The sequence below is a fragment of the Xiphophorus couchianus genome, chromosome 18, assembly GCF_001444195.1.
Source record: "Xiphophorus couchianus chromosome 18, X_couchianus-1.0, whole genome shotgun sequence".
NCBI classification, from domain to species: Eukaryota; Metazoa; Chordata; class Actinopteri; order Cyprinodontiformes; family Poeciliidae; genus Xiphophorus; species Xiphophorus couchianus.
In genome coordinates, this window is record NC_040245.1 from 25547543 (window position 1) to 25573653 (window position 26111).

A 26111-nucleotide genomic window follows, 5' to 3' on the forward strand; every position below is an offset into this window, starting at 1 on the left:
ACCCTCTCTCTCGCTCCCTCTCTCTTTTTTCTTTTTTCTTTCTCCATTTTGCATCGGTCTCAAAAGGCACGGAATCTGCCGGAGCGTTTCACGTTGCTCGCTCTAACCTCCTTGCGTTCGGGGGAGGGGGGGTTGAACAAGCGGCACTCTCCGACACTTCACCGTGCTCGCTTGGACGCCGTTAGTGGGCATCCGTCATGTGGCTCGGAGTCAACCATCGAGGAATTATCGGCGAACAGATGCAACTTGAATATGGCCGGTCTCATTACGTAGATTAAAGTGCATTCTGGGGATTTCGTGTTTGTGGCGACTCCGGACTTGGCTTTATGAGATGCTCGTTTGGGCCGCTTAATGGCTCGGTGTGGTCTCCGAGCTCATTTGGGCTATTCCCATGAATTGTTTTCACTCGGTGCGAGGAAAGTTGATGAATAGAGTACATGTGTGATTATTCCATCACCCAGCTGCTACCCAAACCAGACACAAATCTCTATAAATGCCGTACTTACAAATTTTTTTTTTTTCGCAGTTCATTTGGAAAGAAATGCTCTCGGTGCAACAGGTATTTATGCCTGGTGGGGGGTAGGATTTATATCTTGCTGTTAAGCTAGATCATTTTCCCACTTTGCCCTGCAGCTAAAAAGGGAACAATTGCATTTAAAAACATCTATTTTTGTTTTCTCACTCCAGCAAAGATGCAATCAATAATTCAGATGTGCGTGTGAAAATGTATCGTCAGATCCTGTTCCCACACTGTCTGGTAAAATGTGTTGTTTTTTTTCCTTTTTCTTTCTTGTTTGCTACCAGGTCACTTTCAGTTGCATCTCTATAGTGGTATGATGTGATTACACACTAAATTATTAGACCTATATGCAGAGTAGAGGCCGCTGTGGGTCGAGTCGTTGTCTTGTGACCGGAAGGTTGTATGTCCGACTTCAGCTTCCTTTTGTCACATGTCGATTTAAGGCACTTAACCCCAAGTTGCTTACTGATCTGTGTGTTGGTGTATAAAGTATGACACACAGTAGTCACCTACTTTTTTTGAGTGGTCAAAATGATTGGAAAAGCGCTATAAGTTCAGACCATTTGCCATTTAGTAAAAAAAGCCCCTAAAGAAATGATACACAGAACAGTTTCTCCAAAGGTATTCATGCCAATTGAACTTTTTTCCACATTTTGCCATGTGACAGCCACAAATTCCACTGTTTAGGATAAATGCGAAGCAGAACAAAAGCGAAATGTCATGCAGATTTGAAGGAACGCTGCCTTGGTCGTGTCTCACTACATTTGGTAGCTGTACGGCCTCTCCTGTTTTGGTCAAATCAGCCATGTGATCTGAACCAGGAGCTTTGATGTCCCAGGAGACAGAACCTTGTACAGCGTGAGCGGCGACCGGCACCCATGAGGCCAGTCCCGACTCGGATACAGTCCTTTAAACTCTGTTCACAGCAGCACCATTTCACTTTCCGACAAATTGGAGGTCAGAGTGATCGTGATCCTTCGCCCCATCGCCTCACGCACTCAGCACATCACAGCTTTAAAATAAAACGCACAGAAAAAACCCTGATTTTTTAAAAATCCCACTTCCTGTTTGTTGAATTGATTTTCTGCTAAAAAAAAAAAAAAAAAATATATATATATATATATATATATATAATTGTTTTTTTCCCCTGGAGCAGGAAAGCCATGCTCGGCGTTAGTACCTGACTAATGCCGCTTCATTGCCGCGAGAGCAATTTCAGCCCTCCCTCAACGTCGATCTGTTTGCCTGACACTCGCTTTGAAGTGACAGGAAACTGTACTTACAGTACATCTACACATCAAAGTTTTTTGTGGAAAAAAACGCCCCCATTTTCCTGAACACTTGTCAGACGGAGCAGAAGTCTGCTGGGCTGTCAGAGGCTGTCAGAGGCTGCCGGAGGTGCCGGCGGCTCGCTCGGCAGCTGAAGGTTTCTGCTATGCGCCTGCATTCCTTTAAATCTCTCATCCCTTGTGATTTCAGAATTCCTAATTGCACTTTCAGAACCATGTGAAAGGTTTGTTGTAGTTTAATTTTTTATGTTTGACCAAGGTAGTCAATCTATTGTTTCTGCTGTTATACTCCTAATTGCTGAACAAATTAAAGTTGTGCTGTTTTTATCATGTTTGTCCAAGCTTGTGAAGCTATTGGTGTATTTAAGTATGCTGAACTGGTGCAGAGTTATCAAACTCTGTACAAAATAACTCTATTCATTTATGTCTGTGTTTAAAAAACAAACATTTTAAGTAACCGTTCTTTTGTATCGCATCGGTATCGGAAGTGACAAAAGTGAATCGCCGCATCCCAAATTATGACCCCAGATCAAAGCAAAAATAACGGCGCAAACGCCTTCTTGCAGAAAAGTTTCGAAAAACTAACTTTCCTTAAACCAGACTATGAATCGATTCTAAAAAAATTACAGTAAATTGTTTGATATTTGCAACCTTTAAACATCGCCCTGGCTGAGGACGATACGAAATGTCCCACATTTACGTCATGCCTAAAACCAGTACATCCAAACAATCACATTGAGAAAAAAACATTCAGCAATTGTGGACACTTTTTAGATAATTATGTTCCTTTTTGCCACGCAGCAAAGCTCATGGCGGCATATGCTGTGGAAAACGACATGCCTTAAAAAAAAAATGTTTATGGCGTTGCCGAGGCTAACTCAGTGTTCTTTTCCTCTTTCGTCCAACTCTGTCTACAGGCAGAGCTTCTCTGCATGGGAAGGCCTCCTTGCAGATCGAGCCGGTGCGCTCCGAGGACCAGGGCTGGTACGAGTGCAGGGTCCTGATGCTGGAGCAACAGTACGACACCTTCCACAATGGCAGCTGGGTGCACCTCACGGTCAACGGTGAGTGAATGGCCTTGCTCGTGTGAAGAAGGGAGAAAACTAGGATGTGTTGTTGTTGAAAAAGCCCATTGAGCTTCACAGAGGGAAAAAAAATATCTACTGTTTCAAGGACACAGCGTTGAGCTTTTTTTTTTTGCTTATACATCACATCTTCATACCAGAGGATGACAACTTCCATCATCCTTTGGTAAGTCAATTTGTAGTTGAAGAGATGGTACAACTATGCTTGCCTTTAGGGCTGTTGTAAACAAATATTTTAGTTATCGAGTAATCTATCGGATATTCTTACGATTAATTGAGAAATGGGTTAAAAAAAAGATCAATTAAAACATTGGTAAATCTAACATCAGAGCAGTCTTACTATCGCATATCAACATCAGTCCAATTTTTCATAGTTGAGCTTCCCTAACAATAACTTTTCTGTAGTTTAGAAAATTAACTCGTAACAATAACAGCTCACTTTCCAAGTTAAGCTGAAGAAACGTTATACAAAAATCTGAAATTATATTCAGTGTAATAATAAAGAGGCAGGCTCACAAATACGCTTATAAAAAATGTCTATGCTTCAAACATAGACGTAGACATTTTCAGACATAGACATGCATAAACCATTCATCTTCAGAAGATGAATGGTTTATGCATTCATCTTCAGTCAATTTAATAGATGAACTCTCACCTTCCCCAGACATTTATAGCTTTTGTGTTTGTTAGCGACCGGATTTGACACCTTTGTTTGTCACACACAGAAACATCTCCCAGCTACGTGCCATCACGATGAGCTCCGCCACCCATTTGTTGAGACCTTGATGATATGAAATAAATTTTCCGGTTCGTCCGTAAAGCTACACTTGTGTTAATCATCTAATGCGCAGCCGCCCGCAGTGTTTAGTCTATCCGCTCACCTGTATAAATATACCTGCGTAGCGCTCGTCCCCGCTGTTCGCTCTGAACACCGGCCACTAGGCAGCAGCTCCGGGAGGAGAAAAGACTGCCGTACCCCAAGCATCGCGCCAGTCATTTTAAGGATGCTTATTGGTCCCCCGAAAAACGACAAACACCCAGACGTTATCATCAATCAATAAAATCCTCCCAACGCCGAACTTGAAAACTGGACGTTGTGCTGCTAACACTTAGCTTTCGTCAACAACTCAGGCGAAAGTGAGAGCTCCACGCATTGCAAGTAATATCCCGGCCGGAACACGTTGCATTAAATAATAAAACATAATTTAACGAAGCTTCGAGGCAGGTAAATTTTCCTCGAGGAATTTTAATAATTGAGGTACTCGAATCACTCGAGGAATCTACTTACTTTAGTTAAAAAAAACAACAAAAAAACACAACATTTGTGTATTGAATACAAATATTTAAGAGATTTATTCAATTAATCTGGTTTAACTGAAATTTGAGAGTTTGTTAAACTTTTAATTAGAAAACCCTGTGTGATAGTAAGAGAGGTAAAAAAAGAAAGAAGAATTTTTATAGCTCGCCGTTGGAGAATCTCTGCAAAGTGTGTCGCCTTGGGATCACTAAGTCTGCATGAAACCCCCCCCCAAAAATCTATTTTTTGTTCTACCACCATAAACGTAAACATGTTGACTTTAGTAAACTGGAACTCATTGTTCAGGAAAGCCTAAGATGAGCGAACACTCCACTGGTGTCCAGACGTTTGGCACTGCGGGCTTTAATTGCTAAGATGAAAGCACTTGAGGGACGTTACTATTGTGATTAAAAAAGTACGAATTTTAGCGTGAATTTGTTTCTTCCAGCTCAGTAATAAATCAAACAACTGAAAACATTTGTTCCATTTTCATCTGGCTCAGATCGCTTTCACACCCCACTGTGTCAAGCAAACCAAACCCTTTGAGAAACCTGTTCCCCTCCTCGCCTGTGGGGGGCGCTGCACCAAGAAACACTGAAGGAAATAACACAAAACAATCTGAAGAAGACACTGAGCACAACTGTCTCCTGTACAAAATGTAAATAAAAGTGGAGTGGCATCAGATTTTAGTGGTTATAGGATGTCTTGGTGAGTCATTTCTCTCGCTAGCGTTAGACTTGCTGTGTTGGCTGTATTTACCCAGAATGCCCTGTGCTATAGCCCGCTTGCTGCTTTTGGAGCCGTCTCACATAATTCAAACCACACCTGACTTCAATTCAACGGAACCGAGACCGAGGTTTTTAAGAGGACCAGAGTTTGCTCTTTTGGTTCGTATCAAGAGTTGGGTTGATTCATGAACGAACCGGACTTTCTAGACAAACGAACTAGAGTTTGATTGAAGCAGACTAAACAGGGCTGGTGGGAATTCACTCTTTAAAAAAAGGGGCATAACAGAGGACCTGGGATTCTGGACAGTCTAAAGCAGTCTTTCTCAAACTGTGGACCTCTGGTCCACCGGTGGGCCATAAACACCCCCTAGTGGTCTGCAAGGTACTGCGTGTAAAGGACTGTTTATTTGGCATGACATGAGCTCAAAGTGCAACGCTACAGCTCACTTACCAAAGGCTTGTTTTTCAAAATGATAATGGATAAGTGGCTTAAAACCGTGTCAATCAAAAGAAAGGCTGAAGATACTGGCGGAAAGAAAACAACTCTAGGATTACTTATATGATCGGAGGAAGAGAAGTCATACCAGCTGAGAGAATTGTTGTTCACGATTCAATTCTCTTGAATGGCTCTGTGCCGTGAACGGTAGGAGAGAACTGTTGTTTGTTTTTTGACTTTTCTGGCTTATGATGCTCTGCTCACACATCAACAGCTATTGTTATTTTATTTAAATTAAATTAAATACAATAGATAGATGAATGCGTACATATTTTTTACATTTAATGGTGCAGAAGAGGATTTTTGTTTCTGCCAAAGCAACTCAAGTCTTTTTTTTTTTTTTTTTTATTGTTCTTCTAAATTACAGGTAGCCCTAAATGTTATTAATGCAAACAACACTTATAGTAAAGAACAACTTCTTCATGTGTTTGACATCATTGAAAAGCTTAGAAATAACTAAAAACGCCCCAAGTCGAATCGTTCCTGACAATAAATGAGTTAAGAGACTTATACTTTCATTTCTGATTGTATATATTGAGATGTTGTGTTATTGTGGGGCAATTTCAAGTGAGGTGGTCCGTGAGTGTGTGAAATGGGTTACGTGGTCCTCGGCCTGAAAAAGTTTGAGAATCACTGATCTAAAGAGACCGATTTTTAGAACTCTCTCCAACCTCGTAAAATCATGTACAAGAAAACTAAGTGATATTGACTAAAATGAGGTTGTGCAAAGGAAGCAGTGGTACCAATAAGTCTGGCTCTGGTGATGATGATAATATATCAAACTTTATATGGTGTTTTTAGGACACTCAAAGATGCCTTTTTTCCCTACTCAATGAATAAACTCCAATGAAAGGTTGATTTTTTCCCCCCCCTATAAAATCCACTGAGTATTTTACTGCAATAAAATATTTATCAACGTTAGTGCTTGCTACTCATCTTTACAGGGGAGCCAATTAACATGGCGGGCCCTATAGGTTGGAGCCTTTCACTCACATCCTCTCCATAAACCTGAGTTCCTGCTCCAATATATAGATATTAATCATTTTGCATTTTTTTCATGATGCTTGACAGAGCTTCACAGAGCTCTCTTTTCTGCCTTCAAAAATAAGAAGGCAGAGGTAATAAAGGAGCGAGAGGCTGCTCAGAGGAAGGATTGATTGTGGCCAGTTTCAGGCGGTTCCAGCAAAGCTCGTCCGTGATGGTCCGAGAGCCGTCAAACTGATGAGCAGGCGGGGGGAAAAAAAGGAGAAAAAAAATCTGCACCTTTGCATTTCCCTGGAATGCCCCAGTGGCTCCGAGGATCCAGCGTGAAGTGTGTCGTCTTCACGTTGTTGCGGAGCGTCACAGACGGAGATGCGCTTGTGTCTTATTACGCTCTGCAAAGTCGTCTGCTACATACAGTTTTAGACTATTTCTCTAAATGCTTTTTTTTTAAATACGCACGCAAATTCTGTAGATTTATTTTGTTTTATATCTGACTCAATTGCACATTTTTCTTTTTGTTTTTCCTTTTTTTTTAGATTGGAGTGTGCTATCTTTAATAATTTTAATAAGTGTACGGTATTTCATGTGGTAAATTTAACCTTACTGCACAGCATTTTAGTCATAGTTCTCTTTTTATATTTTTATAAAAAGAAATTTTGTGTTAATCTTCATGCATTGCTGCTACTACACCTGAAAATTTCCCACAGTGGCAATAAATGTTATTTTTACTCTATCCTACATACACAGATCCAAAGTGATGCAGAATTGTGAAGCAGAGGCACAAAAATGTAACTTCTTTAATAGCAACATCTTAATGTTGTGCATTTATTTGGATCTAACCCCCTTTGGTAATGCTTTGCAGAAAACTCCACTCATTTCAGTGAGCTCTCCTAGCCTTATAGTTGTATCTTTGCCAGCTTTCCACAATTAGACTGAACTTTTTTTGTGCATTCTGTGCAAAATAACTCCAGCTAGCGGAGTCCGATCAGATGGAGATGGTTATGACCGTAAATTTAAAAATTTCGCCAATAGATTTTTAAAAATGTTTCATTCAGGTCTGGAGCTTAGTGGGTTGCACAGTGGCGCAGTTTGTAACACTGTTGCCTTGCAGCAAGAAGGTCCTGGGTTCGATTCCCGGCCCGGGGTCTTTCTGCATGGAGTTTGCATGTTCTCCCTGTGCATGCGTGGGTTCTCTCCGGGTTCTCTGGCTTCCTCCCACAGTCCAAAAACATGACTGTCAGGTTAATTGGTCTCTCTAAATTCTCCCTAAGTGTGTGTATGGTTGTTTGTCTCTGTGTTGCCCTGCGACAGACTGGCAACCTGTCCAGGATGTACCCTGCCTCTCGCCCAGAGTGTTAGCTGGAGATAGACACCAGCACCTCCTGACCCCATAAGGGTGTTAGAAAATGGATGGATGGATGGATGGCCTGGAGTTTGTTTTAAGCTGTTAAGTTCTTTTCCCTAATCTGTGTCAGATGGCCCAGGTATTTTTTGTGCCAAAAATATAACTTAGTTCGTTGTTGTTGGCCTTGTCTGTGAGCGGCAAATTTCAAGTCATGTTTTCGAGCTTCTTGGATGGCTTCATGTCTGGAAAAAGCATTACCTCAGCATGATGCTGCCATCGCCAAGAGTCACCATGGATACGGTTTGAACACAGTTAGCTTTTCCTCCACATGTGGGATTTTCCATGTTTCAATCCTGTGATATTGGTATATGGCTTCAATTTCTCCCCTATCCCAACAAACACATTTAAAGTCATTTTCCTTGGCAACCTTGGAGTACTTTGAGTTGGTATGTTGCATAAAATTCTCCTGCAACAAATACTTCTAACCTGAGGTTCGAAGCGTATAAAGAGTTTTACAGGACAGTATGAGGTGAGGCTGCTGCACGTTAGCATAAATGAGATCACCTCCTGCTCTAATTTTGTTGTATAGCAGCAGTTTTCTTTTTGTTCCTGGGGAATTCAAGTGATAAAACAGAGAAATGTTAAGACTCAAAGTGTTGATTTCTCCTGAAACTTCACAGACTCCAGAAAGCTGCACTCCTCTGCGTCGTCAGAGTGACTTAGGGGGGGCAAGGTGCTGTTAATCACGTATATTTTTGGTCTGTGAACTTAACGAGAGCTGCGTGAAACTCATGCATATTCTCTTCGATTTCTTGCATGTTTTTTTTCTTCTTTTTTTTCCTACCTCTTGTCACATCTGAGTAAGGATCACAAGGCGTTGTGTAAAGTAATGTGTAGAGAAGCGTCGACTGCTTGCATAGCCACTTTAGGAAAAAAATGCTGATCTGTATAAATGGCTGTAATAAAGGCAGAATATAATGGGGGGTTTCTTCCTGCGCGTTACCCTGCTGCCCGCTATGAATTACCCTCCGCTTTAATAGGAAATCTGTGTTTGCTGGTTGAATTGGCTGAATGGGTCATGTTGCGCCGCGCTCCTTTTGTGCCGTTTTGGGAGGTTCGAGAGCATCTGTGGGCGCGTTTGTGTCGATGTCTGGTTGTTTGAGCAAACTGCGTCTCTGTAACCGCCTCGTTAATATTCGCAACAAGCTCCCAACTCTTTGAGGTGCAGCAGCAGGACTGATATAAACTCATTTGTCACAATTTGAAAGCTGGTTCAGTATTTGAAACATCTAACGGGGGAGCTGAGTCGTTGTAGTCCTCTAAATGGGAGTCTTTGAGGTGGAGCAGGTGGCGTCTTCGCCCGGCCCCAGCAGACATTAAAGGACACTCGTTTCCTCTGGCCGTTGGTATTTGCATGAACTCCTCCTTTGTGTTCCTGTTTGTGGGCGCCGACTTCCTGCCAAGCGGACAGGGACTCCATGCCCGCTCAGTGGCAGGTGTCAGATGGCAAGGCCTTGTGCCCGGAAGAGACACTGAGGCCAGTCTCTCTCGCTCCGTCTCTGTCCTCCGGCACTTCTTTGTCTCATCGTTCTTTCTTTCATCCAGCGCGTCTTCCTCCTTCTTGCTACTTTGTGAAGTCGCCTGAAAACATCATTAATGAAATCTCGCAACCGCGCCTCTTAGTGAGTAATAATTTGGGATTCGGGTCTCGGACTGAACCTCGTTTGTTGCTGACCCTTAAGGTCCTCTATCGTTTCTTTCATTTTTCTTCTTGTTTCGCACATTGATTTACTTTTACTGATGCATGGAATTAAAAACATAAATATCCAATAAAATGAGTACAGTTCTGACCAGAGGCTCACATACACTCATCTAGGGCTGTTGAAGATCATTGTTTAGTAATCGAGTAATTTAGTGATTATTCTGGCCCGTCAATCGAGTAATTAAGAAAAAATTATCCCGTTTTGTAATAGCTACTTGAGCTTGTCTAACTACTTTAGTCAGAGAGTAGCGAAAGTAAAAACTACAAGTTTAGCTTGTAATCGAGTTTAGCTGCTTTAGCCAGCTTTGCTAAAGTAGCTACAACAAGTTTAGCTTGGCTAACTAAAGTAGCATCTTTAACCAGACTAGCTAGCTGTTTAAGCTAGCTAGTCTTAAATAGACTAGCTAGCTAGGACTAGCTAGCTTAAACTAGCTGTTTAAGCTGTTTAATTTTAGCAGTATTCTTAAAATGGAATACTGCTGCCAGTTTGGGTACAGCCTAGTGTTTAAGCTAGCTAGTCTGGTTGAAGATGCAACTACAAGTTTAGCTTGTCTAATTAAAGTAGCTAGACTAATTAGCTATTTTGCAAAATAGCTTCCTACTTAGTCTAGGTTTTCAATCCCAGCAAATGTTTAGACTGATTCTAATTCAGGCAGCTTGTGAGAAAAAAGGCAGAGAACTTTAGTTGCGCATCATATGTACAAAAACGAATTGCAGTGCTTTTTTTATTATCTTAAAATGGAATACTGCTGCCAGTTTGGGTACAGCCTAGTGTCCAGCCTGTCAAGAATTTGTGTAAAATATTTTTAAAAATCAATTATATTCAGAATTCTGTGAACTGCATCAGTTTTAGTTGAGACAGGAACTTGTCCTTGAATGCTTTTTACTTCTCGTATTGAAGCATTTCAACTTCACGTTGTTAAACCAATAAAAAATGTGTTCTTTTTGAGCTCCGTTCTCTGAGGGGCACAAAAAAAGACAGAAAAAAAAAGAGTACGAGAAGATTGAAGAGATGTGAAACCGCTTTAAAGTTCTTGAACAAGTTGTGCCATGTTGGTCTACAGAGACGAACAGAAGGAGCATAACTTCTTCAAGCATTTTTTTAATGTGGATAATTGATGCAGAGCATCTGTAAGTAGGGCAAGGGTTTACTGCGCAGGATGCTGCTTTTTTTTTTCTTCTTCTTATTTTGTGTAATTCCCATGTTTCCCCCCGTCCGTGGTGACGCTTCCTGCGTGTGGCGCTGCAGCTGACGATGTGAAACAATTCCCAGGTGGGCTGATGTATCTGCTGCTGTCACAGCAACGCCACGTTTGTCAGCTACTTCCTGTCAGCTACATCCTGTCAGCTGACGCTTGTTCCCTGGAGGAAAGTGGAAACGAAGCTAATTGTTCCACGCAGCGCGTAGAGGGGCGATCAAACGACGTAATTATCAGCAGCATAGAGTCACTTTGAGAATCGATCAAAAACTAAATTTATACAACCTAAAACCAGTTTCTGTCAGCTATCTACCAATCATCTTCAAAGGGTGAAGGATACGTCACTGGTACTTTCTATAAGAATCTCTTTTAATCAACTGTATCATGTAATGTATTGGGTGTTAGAGAGCGAAAGGCCAGTACGGACAGACAGATGTCTAAAGTGCTAATTGGGTAATTTGTTTATTACATGCCAGGTGCTTGTGTGCAGTCTGAAGCATGCCAGCAGTCCCAGCGGCAAGCGCTGACCCATTTTTCACCAAAGCGCTCTTATTTTTTTTATTTAACTGAACTCGGTGGGACTATTTATAATCGAAATGTTATGTAGAAAGGAAAGAGCTGCAGTTTGGTGGCCTCGAGGAAATGATTAGCAGCACAGTGGCGGCGGCTATTTAAGGAGCTCAGCAACATCAGTTGGAAGCACAGCGATGGTGCAAAGTGTGTGTTTTATTTTGCTAAATAGGAAGGATGTAAGTGGGATTGTTATGCACTCAGATCCATGTCTGGCGTGCAGCTGGTGGCTGTCACATCACCAGACATTATGAGCAGCAACTGTAGGCTCTAATTGCTTTTGCATACCTCTGCTGTCCCTCTGTTAACAACTGAAAAACAGACAAACGCGTTACAAAAGAACTGCAGAGAAATGTTTGGGTTTCATTCTGATCATTTTGAAAAAGTGAAAACACCTGAGTGGATCTTTAGCAAAAGGTTGTTTAACTCTACCTTAAAGCTGCAGCATGTAACTTTAAAGAAAATGTGTTTTTTCCCCCCCAACATTTGTTAAAACTGTCACCATATTGTGTCAGTTTGGCGTATGACAAATAATCTGTGAAAAAGTGAAGCTCCTCCACTGCTTTATAGAGCTACTAGTGTGGTTTGCAAAAAAAATCACAGCAGTTACTGTCACAACATAGTGATAAGTTTAGCAAATATGTAAAAATAAATAAATAAATCTTATTTTCATAAAAGTTACATACTGCAGCTTTATAAGCCAATAGTTTTTGGGTTTTCACAAGTCTAATTATATTCACAAACTTTGCATTCAAATCTTGATGGCAGTTTATTAGGTTTAAAGAGTAAACACTTTTTCAAACAGGATTAGTTTGATTTGAACAGTTTTTCTCTTAAAGCTGCGGTATGTACATTTATGTAAACAGTGTTTTTTTAAACGTATTTGTTTAAACTGTCACCATGTCATGTCAGTACAATACAGTATAAGACAGATGATCTGTGAAAAAATTGAGCTCTTCTGCTTTTTCGCAGATTATCCGTTTCATTTTATACTGTCATGGTGACAGTGAGTTTTAGCAAATATGTAAAAAAATAAAATTAAATATTTTTAAAATACTGCAAGTTCCATGTTGCTGCTTTAATGCTAGTTTTGCTTAGATTCTCTCTCATTATTGGACTATGAGCAGTGACCTTTACTCAGGAAAGTGAAGCTTTGGGCGCTTTGGATATTCTGAATTCTTTTGTCAACTCCTAAACATGCCTGCTTTATGGTGAGGTTATGTAAGTGTGTGTTAAATTTTATTTAGCCTTTATTTCCAAACTGCTTGAAAATTAAAATATCTTTTAGAAGAGTTTCCTGGATAACACACACAACAATAAAGTGTAAAACGAGAGGCACTGGATGGCTCAAACGTGTAGCCAGGCTACAGTCCTTGGTTCGATTCCCCATTCCCGGGCCATTTCCTGTTCAGTAAAGGCCACTGGTACTGACTGTATTTAGAAATCTGAAAACATCAGATGGGTAAAACACATAATTAGTAACTTTTTATTTAGTGACAGCCAGGATTATTTTATAACTAGTCTAAAAGAAAGTTAAGATATTGATAATAATGCTTCTTTCTCTTTTTTTTACAGGTTTAATTTTAGACACAGATAAGATAAAATAAGACAAATGTATTTGCTGTACAAATGTGAAGTTGTTTCTTCTAATAAAACGGATTACATTTTGGAGTATTAAACTTTTCATTCGGAACTGGGAGAATGTGCTTGTTGTGACGAAAGCCCGACTGGAAACCTCTCTAAAAGCAGGAAGTGAACTAAAGCGCAGGGCATTCTGGGTAGACACAATCAAAACAAACCCGAGTCTGGCGCTAGCAGGAGAAATAGCTTGTGGTCTTTCACCAACAACAACAGAGAAATCCTACAAATCAGTTTTGTTTACATTCTGTGAAGAAAGAAGTTGATCTGTCTCTTCTTCAGAGGTTCTTGTGTCGTTTTCCTTCAGTGGCTCAGCGCCACCACAGGCGAGGAGGAGAACAGGTTTTCTTAAAGGCTTTGGTTCATTTGACACAGCGCAGCTGGAAATGTAACAAATTACACATTTTTGGTCCCCAATCGAGCCAAGTTGGCTATGAGATGAGAAAACTCCCTAACAAATCAAATTTGATCTTGTTTTCGTTGAGAAAAACCCTGAACCTCCCAACGGTTTTGAAGGAACGTAAAACCAGTATAATCCTGGTGTGATCGGTCCTCACATAGAGGGGAAGCACCAAACTCTGCGTCTTGCAGCGCATTAGATAGTAGTTAACCTGTTAACCAGTATGACAGTGTTTTAGTAAACCATTACATGTGTTTACTAAAACACATGTAATGCAGACTTTAAGTACATGGGGTTTTTTTTTCTGTCTCTACAGCCCCACCTTCATTCACAGCGACGCCGCAGCAGTATGTGGAGACGAAGGAAGGGGGAAGCACCCTGCTCAGCTGCTCTGCCCAGGGAAACCCAAAACCAATGATCAGCTGGCTCAGAGAAGGGGAGGAGCTTGCAACCAACTCAAAATACTCGGTGAGAAAAAAAGAAGAAAAAAAAAAGTATGTATACGAACAGCCAAAACCCTGATTTATGATTGTGCACATAAATACAGAAAGGCTTTGTGCACAGATGGCGTCATCCACTGAGCCCATCTGTACCGAAAGTATATTACGGTCCACATCTCATCCGGGATAATATTAGATCATGCTGCTGTTTTACTGGAGAATCTAGAGATTATTTATATTACAATCTTATTCCTGGTTTCCGGTGCTTAAAAACACCCCAAATTGAACATGCCGCCCCACAAACACACACACACGCACACACACACACACACCCACACACACGCACATGCACACGCTGAATCCATTTCATTGTATTGGGAAGAGCAACTGGCAGCGCGCCTCACATTTCTCAACCCTCTTTGTTGTCTGGTGTCGAATTTTTATTTCTGTGAGGGGAAAGAAAAAAGACACAAAACAAAACCGTCCCCGTTGTCTGATGTCTGACAGGATATTTCTGGCACAGCTTCACTGTGGTTTGATTTGCGAAAAAATTTAATAAAATTTTTTTTTTTTAAAAAGTCTCGCAGCAACACACAACGCAACATCAATAAACATCAGCTCCGTGCCGTCGCTGTTAGCGATTCAAAGGCGCTTAAAATACAGATGACTCAGAAGTGTGATGATGCGTTACAGCCACATGATGCTGCATGTTAAATAAAATGTGTCATTTTCACTTTCTTCCTGCTGAAGTCAGTAATTGTGTTATATATTCTAAGGTTTCAAACCAAAGCGGTTTTGATCATGATTTTTTTGGGATTTCTGAAGGTCTTGAAACATCTTCTTTGTTTTTCAAATCTTCTCCATTTTTAGATCAGAACATGATAGCATGTTGTGCTAAAAAATATACATGACAGGATTTACGTTTATCTATAGGGGAAAAAATAAAAAGGGTGAAGTGTGAACGTACAGACTGCTCAAATCATAAGAGGTGTAAATCAAATCCAAAGCACTATGGTTTCGACTTTTCATTTTCAGTTATATTCAGGCTTGTGGATGATAATGATAATTGTCATAATTATGTTCATTTCTATGTCAGAATGGAGAAAAATATACAAACAAAGCAACCAAAAGTGTGATTTCATTACATGCCAAACACAGATCTTATGCATAACACCATGGACACCCAAAAACACATAATAGGAAGATCTTCATCATTTACTCGATGATTAAGAAGAAAATCAAGGAAAATATTCACAAGCAACAGTAGTGGTCATGTAAAAAGTGTCAGTGAATGGAAGAAGCTGAAAGTCTCACTTTTCTAAACACAACCCGTCTATCGTATTCCTGACACTTTAACTGCTGTAGTAGGGTTTTGAAACTTTATTTTGACAACATTTTCAAACCGAAGCAAGTTTATCTGCTTTAAAATTAATAAAACACAACACAGTAACCTATTATTAAACAGCAATAAACATTACGTTTTGTCAAATCATTAGCCTAACAGCATAACTGCCTAAGTCCTATTTTGTAAAATGGGACTTAGGTAATTATGCTATTAGGCTAATGAAATGTCATCACGAAACAAATAAACATTAAATATATAAATCAATTTACTCGCCATTATGAATCCAAGGCAACAATAAAGAAATGGGTTAGCAGCCTTGATTTAAAGGCACTCAGCATTTTGGTTGTTTCAACTGAATGCATTGTTTCATTGTTATGTTTTTTTTCTTTCTTTTTTTATCATTGTTTCAGAGATCGTCAACCATGTACAGAAATAATGTGTTTTTTTTGTGTGTCAGAAAAGTGCGTCTTAATATCTGGTTTGGAGAATAGCGTAAAGAGAGGTTTCGATTTGTTAATGTTTTTTCATTTTAAGACGTTTACGGTTTCATCGCTCTAAAATGTGATCAAATCTGGAATTTAACAAACTATCGACTACTTGATTGCCCTTCGAAAATAAAAAAAATTGTTTGCTGGACTGATAGGAAAAGAAGCCACCGACATCCAAAGCGGAACGCCTGCAGGTCGCAAACCCATTCATCAGAACCACTTCAAAACGTTACAAGAACGCCAGCCTCACATCGGAAAGAAATAACGGACGACTGAAGACTTTTTCACATCACTGTATCAGTCTGATCAACATAAGTGAAGGTACTGAGGCACAGAAGAAAAAGGTGGTGGGGGGGGGACCCAGTTGCTTGAACAGAACAGATCGTCACTATTTTTTTAACTTTTGAAGCAGAGTGCCGCCTCTCTTTGCAGCATCTCTTCACATTCTTGCATGTCATCGATATTCCAGTCGGCTGCAGGGAGCACGCGCTCCTCGCTTCCCCGCACGGGACGCACTGTACACGAAGTGACAGGATCACAGGCAGCCTGTTAAAAGACCTCGTTCACTTCTCTTTCACTTTGCTGCTCTGCTCCTTCCAGCCGCCTCCCTTAACAGCATTCCCTCAGTAAACGATTAGATAATGTTCCGATGCATAATTAATCTTTCTTTTCCGTATCAATAATACATTAACCAAAGATTGAAAAAAAAATTCATGTAGAGCTAAAAAGGAGGAGATCTTGTACACATTTCGCAGCTTTTACCCAATGCGTTCCCATTTCCAGTTTGTCTGTCCTTAAATGTGAGAAAGTTCTCTTCTGGTTTAAAGAAAAAGAAGAGAAAAAGACTGAGCATGAGGGGATATTTGCTCACTGGACTGGCTGCAGATCCACAGAGACATCCTGGAGAAAAGGAGGAATGTGATAGTCTGGGTCGGAGTCTCTCTGCATCCTCCTTTTTTTTATGGGCACAGACAAAAAGAGGACATTGAATTTGAAGGCTGGGAAGGAGTGAACAGCTGCCAAGACGGGATTATAAGGCCTTCTCTGAAACAGAACAAAGAAAACTGGAAAATAACAGTGGATCCCCGGTGGCTTAAGGCTGCACGTTGTGTCAGTAAATGTGAAAAAATAAAAGCATCTATTTTTAATCTCTATTCGGAGACTGAAACATACAGTGTAGAATAAGCAACGGAGTTTGTTGGATTTGTCTTCAATTGCTAGAAATTGAGCAAAATTTTTTTTCTCTAGACCAACAAAATAGAAAACCGTTGAGCCCTGAAAAATTAGGACCCTCTATGGATTTTATAAGTCAATCATGTAAGACGCTAATCTGTATTTTGGATACATAAATTGAGCCAAAACATAAACGTAGTCATGTTTTGGTTATTTTAAATAAAATAGAAGTACAAATAAGAAAAAAAAGACTATTTTGCATTTCTAATTTAAAGGGGTGGTATTATGTATTTTCCAGCCATTCTATAGCACAATCAAGTTACTATACCACATATATTATATTTTAAACATACAACATATATACAACATTATGAAACTGTTGTATATATCAAACATAACTTAAAATAAATTTGACTACATAATTTGATGCCTTGAAATTGGGCCCCTGTCTCTTTAAGAAGCTCCTACTCTTTCCTTTTTCAGCACCTCGTCACAACAATTCATTACTTTATTTTGAGGAAATGGGTAATGTTTTGTAGGAGCAAGCGTTTAGGCACCCCGAATGGTTGCCATTGGAGATTCAAGGATTTCTTAGACATGCATAAAAAAAATCAAAGCAACACTCCACATATGTTTTTGATGAAGGAACAACATGATAAAGTGAAGATAAAGGTCAAAAAAGTCAATTTTACATAATACCGCCCCTTTAAAATGTTTTGCTCTAGTCTGTGGTTGAGTTCAACTTGTTCCTTCTAGTTGTAGAAGCAGTTTTTATATTGTTCTTTTCTAAAATCTTTATTTACAAAAAATCCTTGTTCCTTCTAGTTTTAGAAGGAACAAGTTGAAAATTGTCCTAAGAAACTGGTACTAAAGAGCATTAGCTATAATGCAGATTGAATGTGCTTCTTTAGTCAAGTCAGAAAATAAGCACTCTTCTCAGTGGAAAAAGTAGTTCCACTTTTTTTCTTCAAATTATTTAGAGAATTTGAAAAAATAATTATTACGGTGAACAAGGATTCTTTGTAAATAAAGATTTTAGAAAAGAACAATATAAAAACTGCTTCGAATCAGTATTACAATACGGTGACATTATGGGTTAGCATGCTAGCATCCTAAAAGGGATATTATCTCTGGATGCATTCATGTCAAATTGTGACTTGAACATGACAACATTAAAGTAATATTCCACTCTACAAGCAGAACTTTAATCTCACCTATTTAGTTTTAAAAAATTTTTTTATTGGTTTATTGAAGGTAGAAAAATTTCAATCGCTCCCCGCAAATTCGATTCCTGCACATGGCCTTGTAAGTCTCAGAGTCATACTTCACAACAAACCAGCGACTAGTTAGCGCTCCCGGCACTCGGCACGACACGTGTGCCGCTAGCTTACAGCAGCGCCACACAAAGTGCTACCTCGCTGAAGATAAACGACGATCCAGTTTGGCAGCAGACTCGCGGAAGTTAAAAGCTGCTTTGGTTCATCCAACAGTAGCCCGACAAACATTTGAGAGATGGATGAATGGGAATAATTCGGCAGGCGCCGCCGATTCCCCCCTCTGCGCCGCGTGAATGGACACACTACAGCTGTGTGTGACTTGAATGGACAGAATCTCTGGCAACCTGTTGCATAATTTATGAGCGTTTATTTCATGTGCTCCTTCATTGCGGTGATTGCTTGGGAACAGATTGTGATGTTTCCAGGCTTACAGAATGCTGCAATCGCACTTTAAGGTAGAAATGTTAAAGGCAAACAAGAGGTAATGATGTTGATTCCCACCACAAAAAAGAAAAGCAATTGTCAAACCATGGGCTTAATAGAAGGGGTCAAGCAGTTTTTAAAATATATATATATTAAGGAAGTTATTTTAAACTGTTTTTGGCATTAGTGCAGCTAACACAACTAAAACAAGAGCCTCTGTTTATCTTCGATAGAGGATACAGATTCTTATAACTCAGATTTTATTTTATTCCAGATGGAGGCCGAAAGCTCACGAAACAGCTGAAGTTACTCGGCTCTCCTGGGATCTGCTGAAAGTCTGGCTCTCTCTCGCTCTTTCGCAGCCTGAATGCGTCTCGAACACGTCTCCAAAGCCTCCTTTAAAATAACCTCTCACATCTCTGTTCTTCTGAAACTTTTAGACACTTTAGAATCTGCAGCGTTGTGAAGAAATGAACGGTTTGTGTTGTTGCCGTCATGATACAAGGATGTTTGTACTTTGGGGTTTGTTTCTTTGCAGTTTATTTCCTTGGCTCCTGCATTTTGTTTTATTTCTTTGTGTTTGTTCATTTATTTATCACTCTTGCCTCTTTGTGCTCCTGCCTGTGTTGTCTTAGATTAGTATTTATTCTGTACCCTTGCAGTTACTTCTTTGCGTCCTTCTGTTTTTCTTTCACCTTCTCCTCTGCCTGTCAGCCTAATATCTGCACAGCTGTTATCTATCACCTCATCCTGCTCTACCTGTTCTTTTCTTCAGCTGGTGCCGCTTCCCTCTGATAAGCTCCTCTGGTTCCCTGTCATTTTCACTCCAGATTCATGCTAAAAAAAAAAAAGCTCAGGCTTTTGTGGCGTGTTCAATAAGCGTATGGAACATAGGACACAGAGAGAGCCGAATGAAAACATGACATAAAGTTGTGTTAACTGACTGAATGTAGTCTAAGTAGAGGAGAAGGAAACTTACCCTGTTGAGGGAGCAAAGAAAGGAAGACGCAGAAGGTCATTAGACTGAAAAACAAATTCGCAATGCAGCTCCGCTCCTATCAATCACACATCCCAGGTGATCTGCACTTGACTCACCCTGAGGTTACAAACAGCAACATAATGGAGTTGGAAGACGCTAAACAAAAGCTAAAAGCGGGAGAAGTTGCACTTCTTACTCAAATTATGGTGTAAAGACGAAAGCTGTGAAAGCTTAATTCAAATATGTATCTTGTTTACTCCGTGTTGGATTTTCTTTAGGCCCGATCTCAACTCTAAACCTAACCCTCCTTCACACATCTCCACAACTTTCTCCCAAAACCGTCTGATGCTTACCTTGCTTTTCTTCATAATTACAATGAACTGTTTTATAACAGCTGGAGCTCTCCCATTAGTGGAATCTGGAGGAACGCTTGCACCCAAGAAACTCAGATATTTTATTGATCATGAGCTCCAGTGACTCTTCTGCTTAACATCAGCTGCAACAACTCTACTGTATGCTGCATTGTTTGGTTTAGCGTAAACAGCTCACATAAATACCTGGAAAACCAAAAAGAAGCTTGACGCCGTCTCCTTTGTTTCTGACCTGAAGGTACACGACGGCAGCCTGACCATTCTCGGCATCACCAGAGACGACAGAGGGGCGTACACGTGCAGAGCGTACAGCGACCAGGGAGAGGTGCTTCACACCACCCGCCTCTTAGTTCAAGGTAAGGCCTCCCGTACCGCAGCTGGAGTCGTTGATCAAAGCATTTCTGATCGCGTCATCAGACTTTAAAACTAAAACGACTCGTCTGCCGGTCTTCGTTCACAGCCTCGGGTTGGCCGTGTATCAACCCAGCCGGCTCAGTTTCAGCGTTTAGACCTAAAGGCGGCTTCCTGGCGCAGTCATGCATTAAACCTACCTTGCGTGGATGTATCAGACAGACCGCCGCTTAGCTCTACGGCCCGCCTGTGTAAATGTGTACGTACGGCCGGAACGTCCCTGTCTGTCTCTGGACCATTAACCCGCCTCTCTCTTCTAGACCCGGATCAAATAGATGGGTTCGTGGTACCAGCCTCCCGACACAGCGCTGCTGCTTCGGGGAGTTAACAGTGTGTATTTAACAAGCAGCCGAACGCCTCGCTTTTACGGCAGAGTGGGCATCGAGTCTATTTTAACGCTTGACTTCTGTAGGTGCAAACAGCAGCAAAATTGCAGTTCTCTGTGTTCACAGAACAGCAAAGACAGACAGTATAAGCAAACACTTAGCTATTATTTTGTTGTAACAAATAGAGGAGTCATATTGTTAGATGCATTTTATATAGATACAGATGTAGAAAGATATGGCTGTAAGAGTTTGCACCTTTCCAAAATTCTTCTGTTTTCACTTTTTTTTTGTCTCATTGTCAAATAAATGTCAAGAATAAAAGAAAATGCAAGTTTAAGTATTCGTTTAGTTATTTATGTTATTAGGCAAAAAAAAAAAATCTAATGAATCCATGATTCATGTGCAGTCACTAACAACAAGACGTTTGCAGTGCAGTAAAGGAACTGTGACCCCATCTCTTCTTCGCAGAGTTGTTTTAATTCAGCCACGTTCAAAGGGATTTCTAGCATGAATGACATGTAAGGTCGTGCCACAGAATAGTACATAAAATTTAAATTTGAACTTTGACTAGGCCAATCCAAAAACTTCATTTTGTTTGGTCTGAGCCATTCAGAGGTGGACTTCCTGCTGCTCTTTGGTTACTGTTGTTGTTTTTTTTCACTGTTAAGCAGAATCCAGAATTCACTTCTGTGGATTAGGGCATGACGTATTCCCTTTTTTTTTTTTTTAAGTCTTTTAGTCATATTGTTGGACATGTTCTACTAACTTTTTAATTTTTTTTCTGACAGTTAATGAAATAATATTTTGGAAAATGTATTTTGTGAATTACTCAAGTTATCGGAGTTTGTCTGATCTCAAAAGTAGTTTGATCTGAAACATTGAAGTTTGACACAAAGCAGAGTTAGAAGCAGCTTGTTACTGAGTTTTACAGCATGTATACCATATTTTTTATTTTAATTTTGGAACTTTGAAAGTAAATTCCTTGAAACAAACACTGATGCTGTATTATTCTATGTTGGCTTATCGAGCCTTTTTGTGCGCTGTCTGGCCAGTGAGACAGAGCTCAGATGAAATTTGAGTGTTAGAAATTTTAATGTTGGTACTCTTTACCAAAGATGGTTTGATCACGTAAAGTTTCTGCTTTGATGAGGCTAATTTTCTGATAAAAAAAAAAAAAAACTACACAAAACCCCCCCAAAAAACTAACACCCACTAAATGTATGAACCTGTTAGCTTTATTATCTGCTGAAAATGAAGTAATTAAAGTTTCTTCAAAGCAAGCAGTCATGACTTTAAATAGCATCATAAAAAAGGAATTTTTAAGATGGCTCCTCTCCGGCTGCCTATTTTTTAATAGAGCGACCAGTGAAAGGAGGAGCGTTAATGGTGTTAGTCCTTATTGCCCCCCTCTGTCACCAGCCAGGCGAGATGCTAATGTTCAATCTGAGACTCTGTGACTGCTTGTTAACCTCTGTCATATTAATGTCAAATTTACACCGCTGCGATCCACTGCTACACCTCCCGAGTGCGCGCGCAATACTCCCGTCAATCGAAAAATCCACAATAAGTGTGCCACCACCGTCTACTTTTATTCAGTGTTTCAATATGAAACATAAAACAATCTGATCCCCATGGCGACATGCTTTTTTTTCTCTTGTTGTTGTTGTTTTTTGTTTTTAATTGCCGAGTGAGGCGCCTGCCGGTTTTCCCGGCCGATATGTGAAGCTGAACTCCCGGAGAGGAAAATAAACGGGAGGTTTCTGTCATGAAAAAACCGCTTGCCATTCATGGCCTCTGCTGCTTTTGTTGAGTTTTCTGCAAAACCTGCGGCACCTCGTGTTTTACCCCCCACATTGTTACCGGGGGGGTAGCAATGTGAAGCATGTGTAAGTTACAGCTGCGGCTACTATTAAGGTTACAGTAGCCGGCTGCTCTGTGTCGTCCGCCAGACTGCGGTGAGGTAATGTAAATAGTGCGTAGCTTGTGCTTTTGCTCACACTGACGTTTGCTAAGAGTAGAAGCCTGGGAGGTTCTTTCCGCTACTTTTTTTTTGTTTTTCATCAAAATGTGCAAAAATATTAATATTAACAGTATTCATTTGGGCATCTGGGTTCATTAGGCTTACTGAGGGTTTCACAGATCACAAACTGAGGTTTTGAGAATCTCTGGTTAGTCTTGTCCCAGAAATGATTGCAATAAAGAAAAACCTGGTCATTTTGACACCAGTTTCAATTAATATGTTGATAATGGCATAATCATGCAGTTCCCCCTCTCTTAAGACAAATAAGCTTTAACTATGTGAAGAACGCTTAACACTGAGACTGGAAGACTATTTTAAATATCCAATGTGAAACACGACAACTAACAGTAAATAACTGGGAGATAAAAAGCTACACACAACCAAACCCATAAATAAAAGACATTATAAAGTGAGCAAAAAAATGTCTCTTCAAATATTGTTAATAATCATCAAATTGGAAATGATGGAGCTCATTTTAATTTATCATGCGGCTAATTGCTTATTGGCTTACCTGTAAGGTCGTGCCTATCTCAGGCGCCGTTTGGACAGGTCGTCAGTTCAACACAAGAAAACAGGAACAAAAAACCATCGATGTTCATCTTCAGCTTAACCTTTAGTTTTGTTCAATTTTAATTTAATGAGAAACAAGATGGATTTATTTTAAGGATTGCAAAACATCACTACCAGGGAGCTTGTAATCAAATGTAGGGAATCATATCAAATAGTGTTTTTTTTTAGATTCAGATTTATTCGTATCCCAAATTGGGCAATTGATGTGTTTTTTTTATATATATTTAAAAAGTTCTTGTCTTCTCTCTGTTCTTGCTCTTGTTCATATGTGTATTATTTTTCATTAAAATAAAGTTCCTTAACACATAGAATGTAAATGAGGTCAAGAAGTTTTGAGTCTTCTATATTCTATTTTTATTTTTTGCTGATGCTCCGCTGGAAACCAAAAACAGAGAGAAAAAAATAGAATGAAAGTTTTACCTGATATGCGCCACATGGCAAAAATAATAGTGAATCAGTATTAAAAAGAGCAATGGCGCTTCTTTATAGGCAGAGTCTTTGAAAGCTGCGGCAGGAAGTTACCTGTTAACGGTTGCTGTCGATGCTACAGAGAAGACTAAAATTTCTGGGGGTTTTTTGTTTCCCCTCCTCAGGACCTCCCTACATCGTCTCGCCACCAGAAAACGTCACCGTAAACATATCACAGAACGCACTCTTCACCTGCCAAGCGGAGGCCTACCCTGGCAACCTGACCTACACCTGGTTTTGGGAAGAGGACAACGTCTACTTCAAGAAGTAAAGTTATGATCACGTTTACTTCTGTACTGTCGCTGCAGAAATCTGTTGTTTGTGTGTCGGGGGGGGGAAGGCGACACTTTGACATTTAAATGACCAGCATGCCAACAACTTATTGCTCTCTGATGGCAGCGTCACACTCTGTCAGGGTGACATCTTTTCAGTCCCTCCAGGATTTTGTGGTTCTTTTTGGAAGAAATGTGGCAGTAATTTCAGAAATATTATGCGTATTTACGACCGTAAATGTGACTTTTATTACTCGCTGTGAAGATCATGGAATATAATCCGACATCCAGTAAGGCTGATGCAGTAGTTTAGCACAAGTAAGAAAGGTTTTGAGAAAAATCTGCAATAAACTCTCAATTATGTATTAGCGCAGTAACGTGCGAGGATTTTTTGATTTTGCGTGAATTTCTACAATAATCCTCAAGAAACTGGAGGGACTGATGGATATAATTTGGCAGTAAATGGATAAAAACTGCATTGATTTGATTGATAACATAATATTTCAGCACACTTAGTGTTTAGTCTAGAATCTAGAGGGCCACGTAAAAAACTATGGTGAGCTAGATTTGGCCCACGGGCCTTGAGTTTGACACACGTGGTCTCCTTAAAGCTACAGTATGTGGCTTTTAACATGAATGTTTATTACATATTTGTTCACCGGGTCGTGACAGTTTGTTATGAGACAGATGAACTGTGAAATCCCAGCAGGCGAGTCCTAAGCTGTCACTCATCCTCATGTATCCGCTGCTAAATGTGCTAATGGTGGAGAAACAGCTTACCATTACAGGAAAACAGTTTATGCGCCGTCATCCGCAGCTACGCTAACTAGCCTTAGCATTCACAACAACATCTGCTGAAGGGCTAAATCTGTAGTGGAAAAGGGATGAGCAGCACCACACGAGATTGTGATTGACGAGCACTAAGACCCGCCTCCTGGCTCTGATAGGTTGTTTTTAGATAGAACGGGGAAACGGCAGACGACTTCTCATACCGTACTGTCCCGACATGGTGAGTTTCAACAAATGTGTACAAAAATATTTTCCATAAAAATGACATACTGCAGCGTTTAGCATTTCTTAAAGCTGGAGTTATTCACTACTTTGTGTATGCCAATAAAATAAAATCACAACACAGTACATCAAAGTTTGACTGTAGCATGACAAAAAAAAAATAATAATTCTGATCTGTAGTCATCAGTGTTAACCACGAGTCTGTTTTTGTATATGCAGAAGTTTCAATACCAGACAGCTAAACATTGTAAAGGAGAAACCTTTGTGACCTGACATGAAGTGATCATGTGTGTTTAAAGCTGAGGTTGTCCCTTAGAGACAAGGATTTGCACAAATTCTTCTCATGTAAAGCGTTCAATATGCACCAAGTGTGTTGGTTTCGAAACATTGAGTTATCGGCTAAGCTCAGGAATCTGCAGAAGTTGCAACACTACTGTGTTTTAGCAAACTTAAAAGAAAAAGTTTCAGTCATTTGCCAACAAGCAGTTTTTTCCTTACTTAAACATTTAAAGATGCAATATGTATTTCCCTGTTTTTATGTGTAGAGGCAGATGTAGTTAACCATTTAAAATTACCTAAGAGCTTTGGCCGAATTATTACAAGCTGATAACTTTGTTGCATACAGTTTTCTTAATTAGCAAAAAATTTCAGGGCATCTAAATCCAACCGAATGGAGCCCACACCCCTCACTGGACGCAAAGGGATGCCCGTCTCTTCCCAGTTTTGAAGTTAGTCGAGATTTCTTCCCCACTTACCTCAGCTGCTGTAGCTCCCCTTTAACTTATAAAACATTTTAATATCTGAAACACCACTGAGCCACCTCTTATGCCACCTCCCCTGTGTTTAACCTCACTTTTTCTTTCTGTCGTCATGACCAAGATGCAAAATGGATTACAGATCCAATACATCCCGGTCTTAAGAGGCAGATGGTGCTGGTGGAAAACACAGGCAGGTCAAGGCATTGCTTGTTTTAAGTTTTTAAACATTGTGATATGGTCAAGTTTTGCATTGTTGTGAGATTCATAGCTTTTGGACTGAAATTCAGCATAATTTCAGTCAAACAACATAAAGTCTACCACTAACAGTTTGACACGGCCCCAACAACGACATCATGGCTTTGTAAGTTTCTGACAGCTTAAGTCACAACTTTTGAAGTTAACAGAGGCAAACATGTGGATGTATTTTTGGGCACAGCTAAAACAGTTTCCTTGTGTGACATCATAA

At 40.0% G+C, this 26111-nt stretch overlaps 1 protein-coding gene across 6 annotated transcripts in view; it reads left to right on the plus strand.

Annotated features, from left to right (window-relative positions):
- The window catches only part of igsf9ba (immunoglobulin superfamily, member 9Ba), an 89853-nt gene that overhangs the window by 26759 nt on the left and 36983 nt on the right, over positions 1–26111 (plus strand). For all 6 annotated transcript variants that reach the window (XM_028045617.1, XM_028045616.1, XM_028045612.1 and 3 more), the window contains exons 3-6: positions 2727–2873; positions 13630–13781; positions 20048–20165; positions 23730–23871. In XM_028045617.1, the coding sequence (XP_027901418.1) occupies positions 2727–2873; positions 13630–13781; positions 20048–20165; positions 23730–23871 (559 nt within the window). The remainder of the gene's footprint in view (positions 1–2726; positions 2874–13629; positions 13782–20047; positions 20166–23729; positions 23872–26111) is intronic.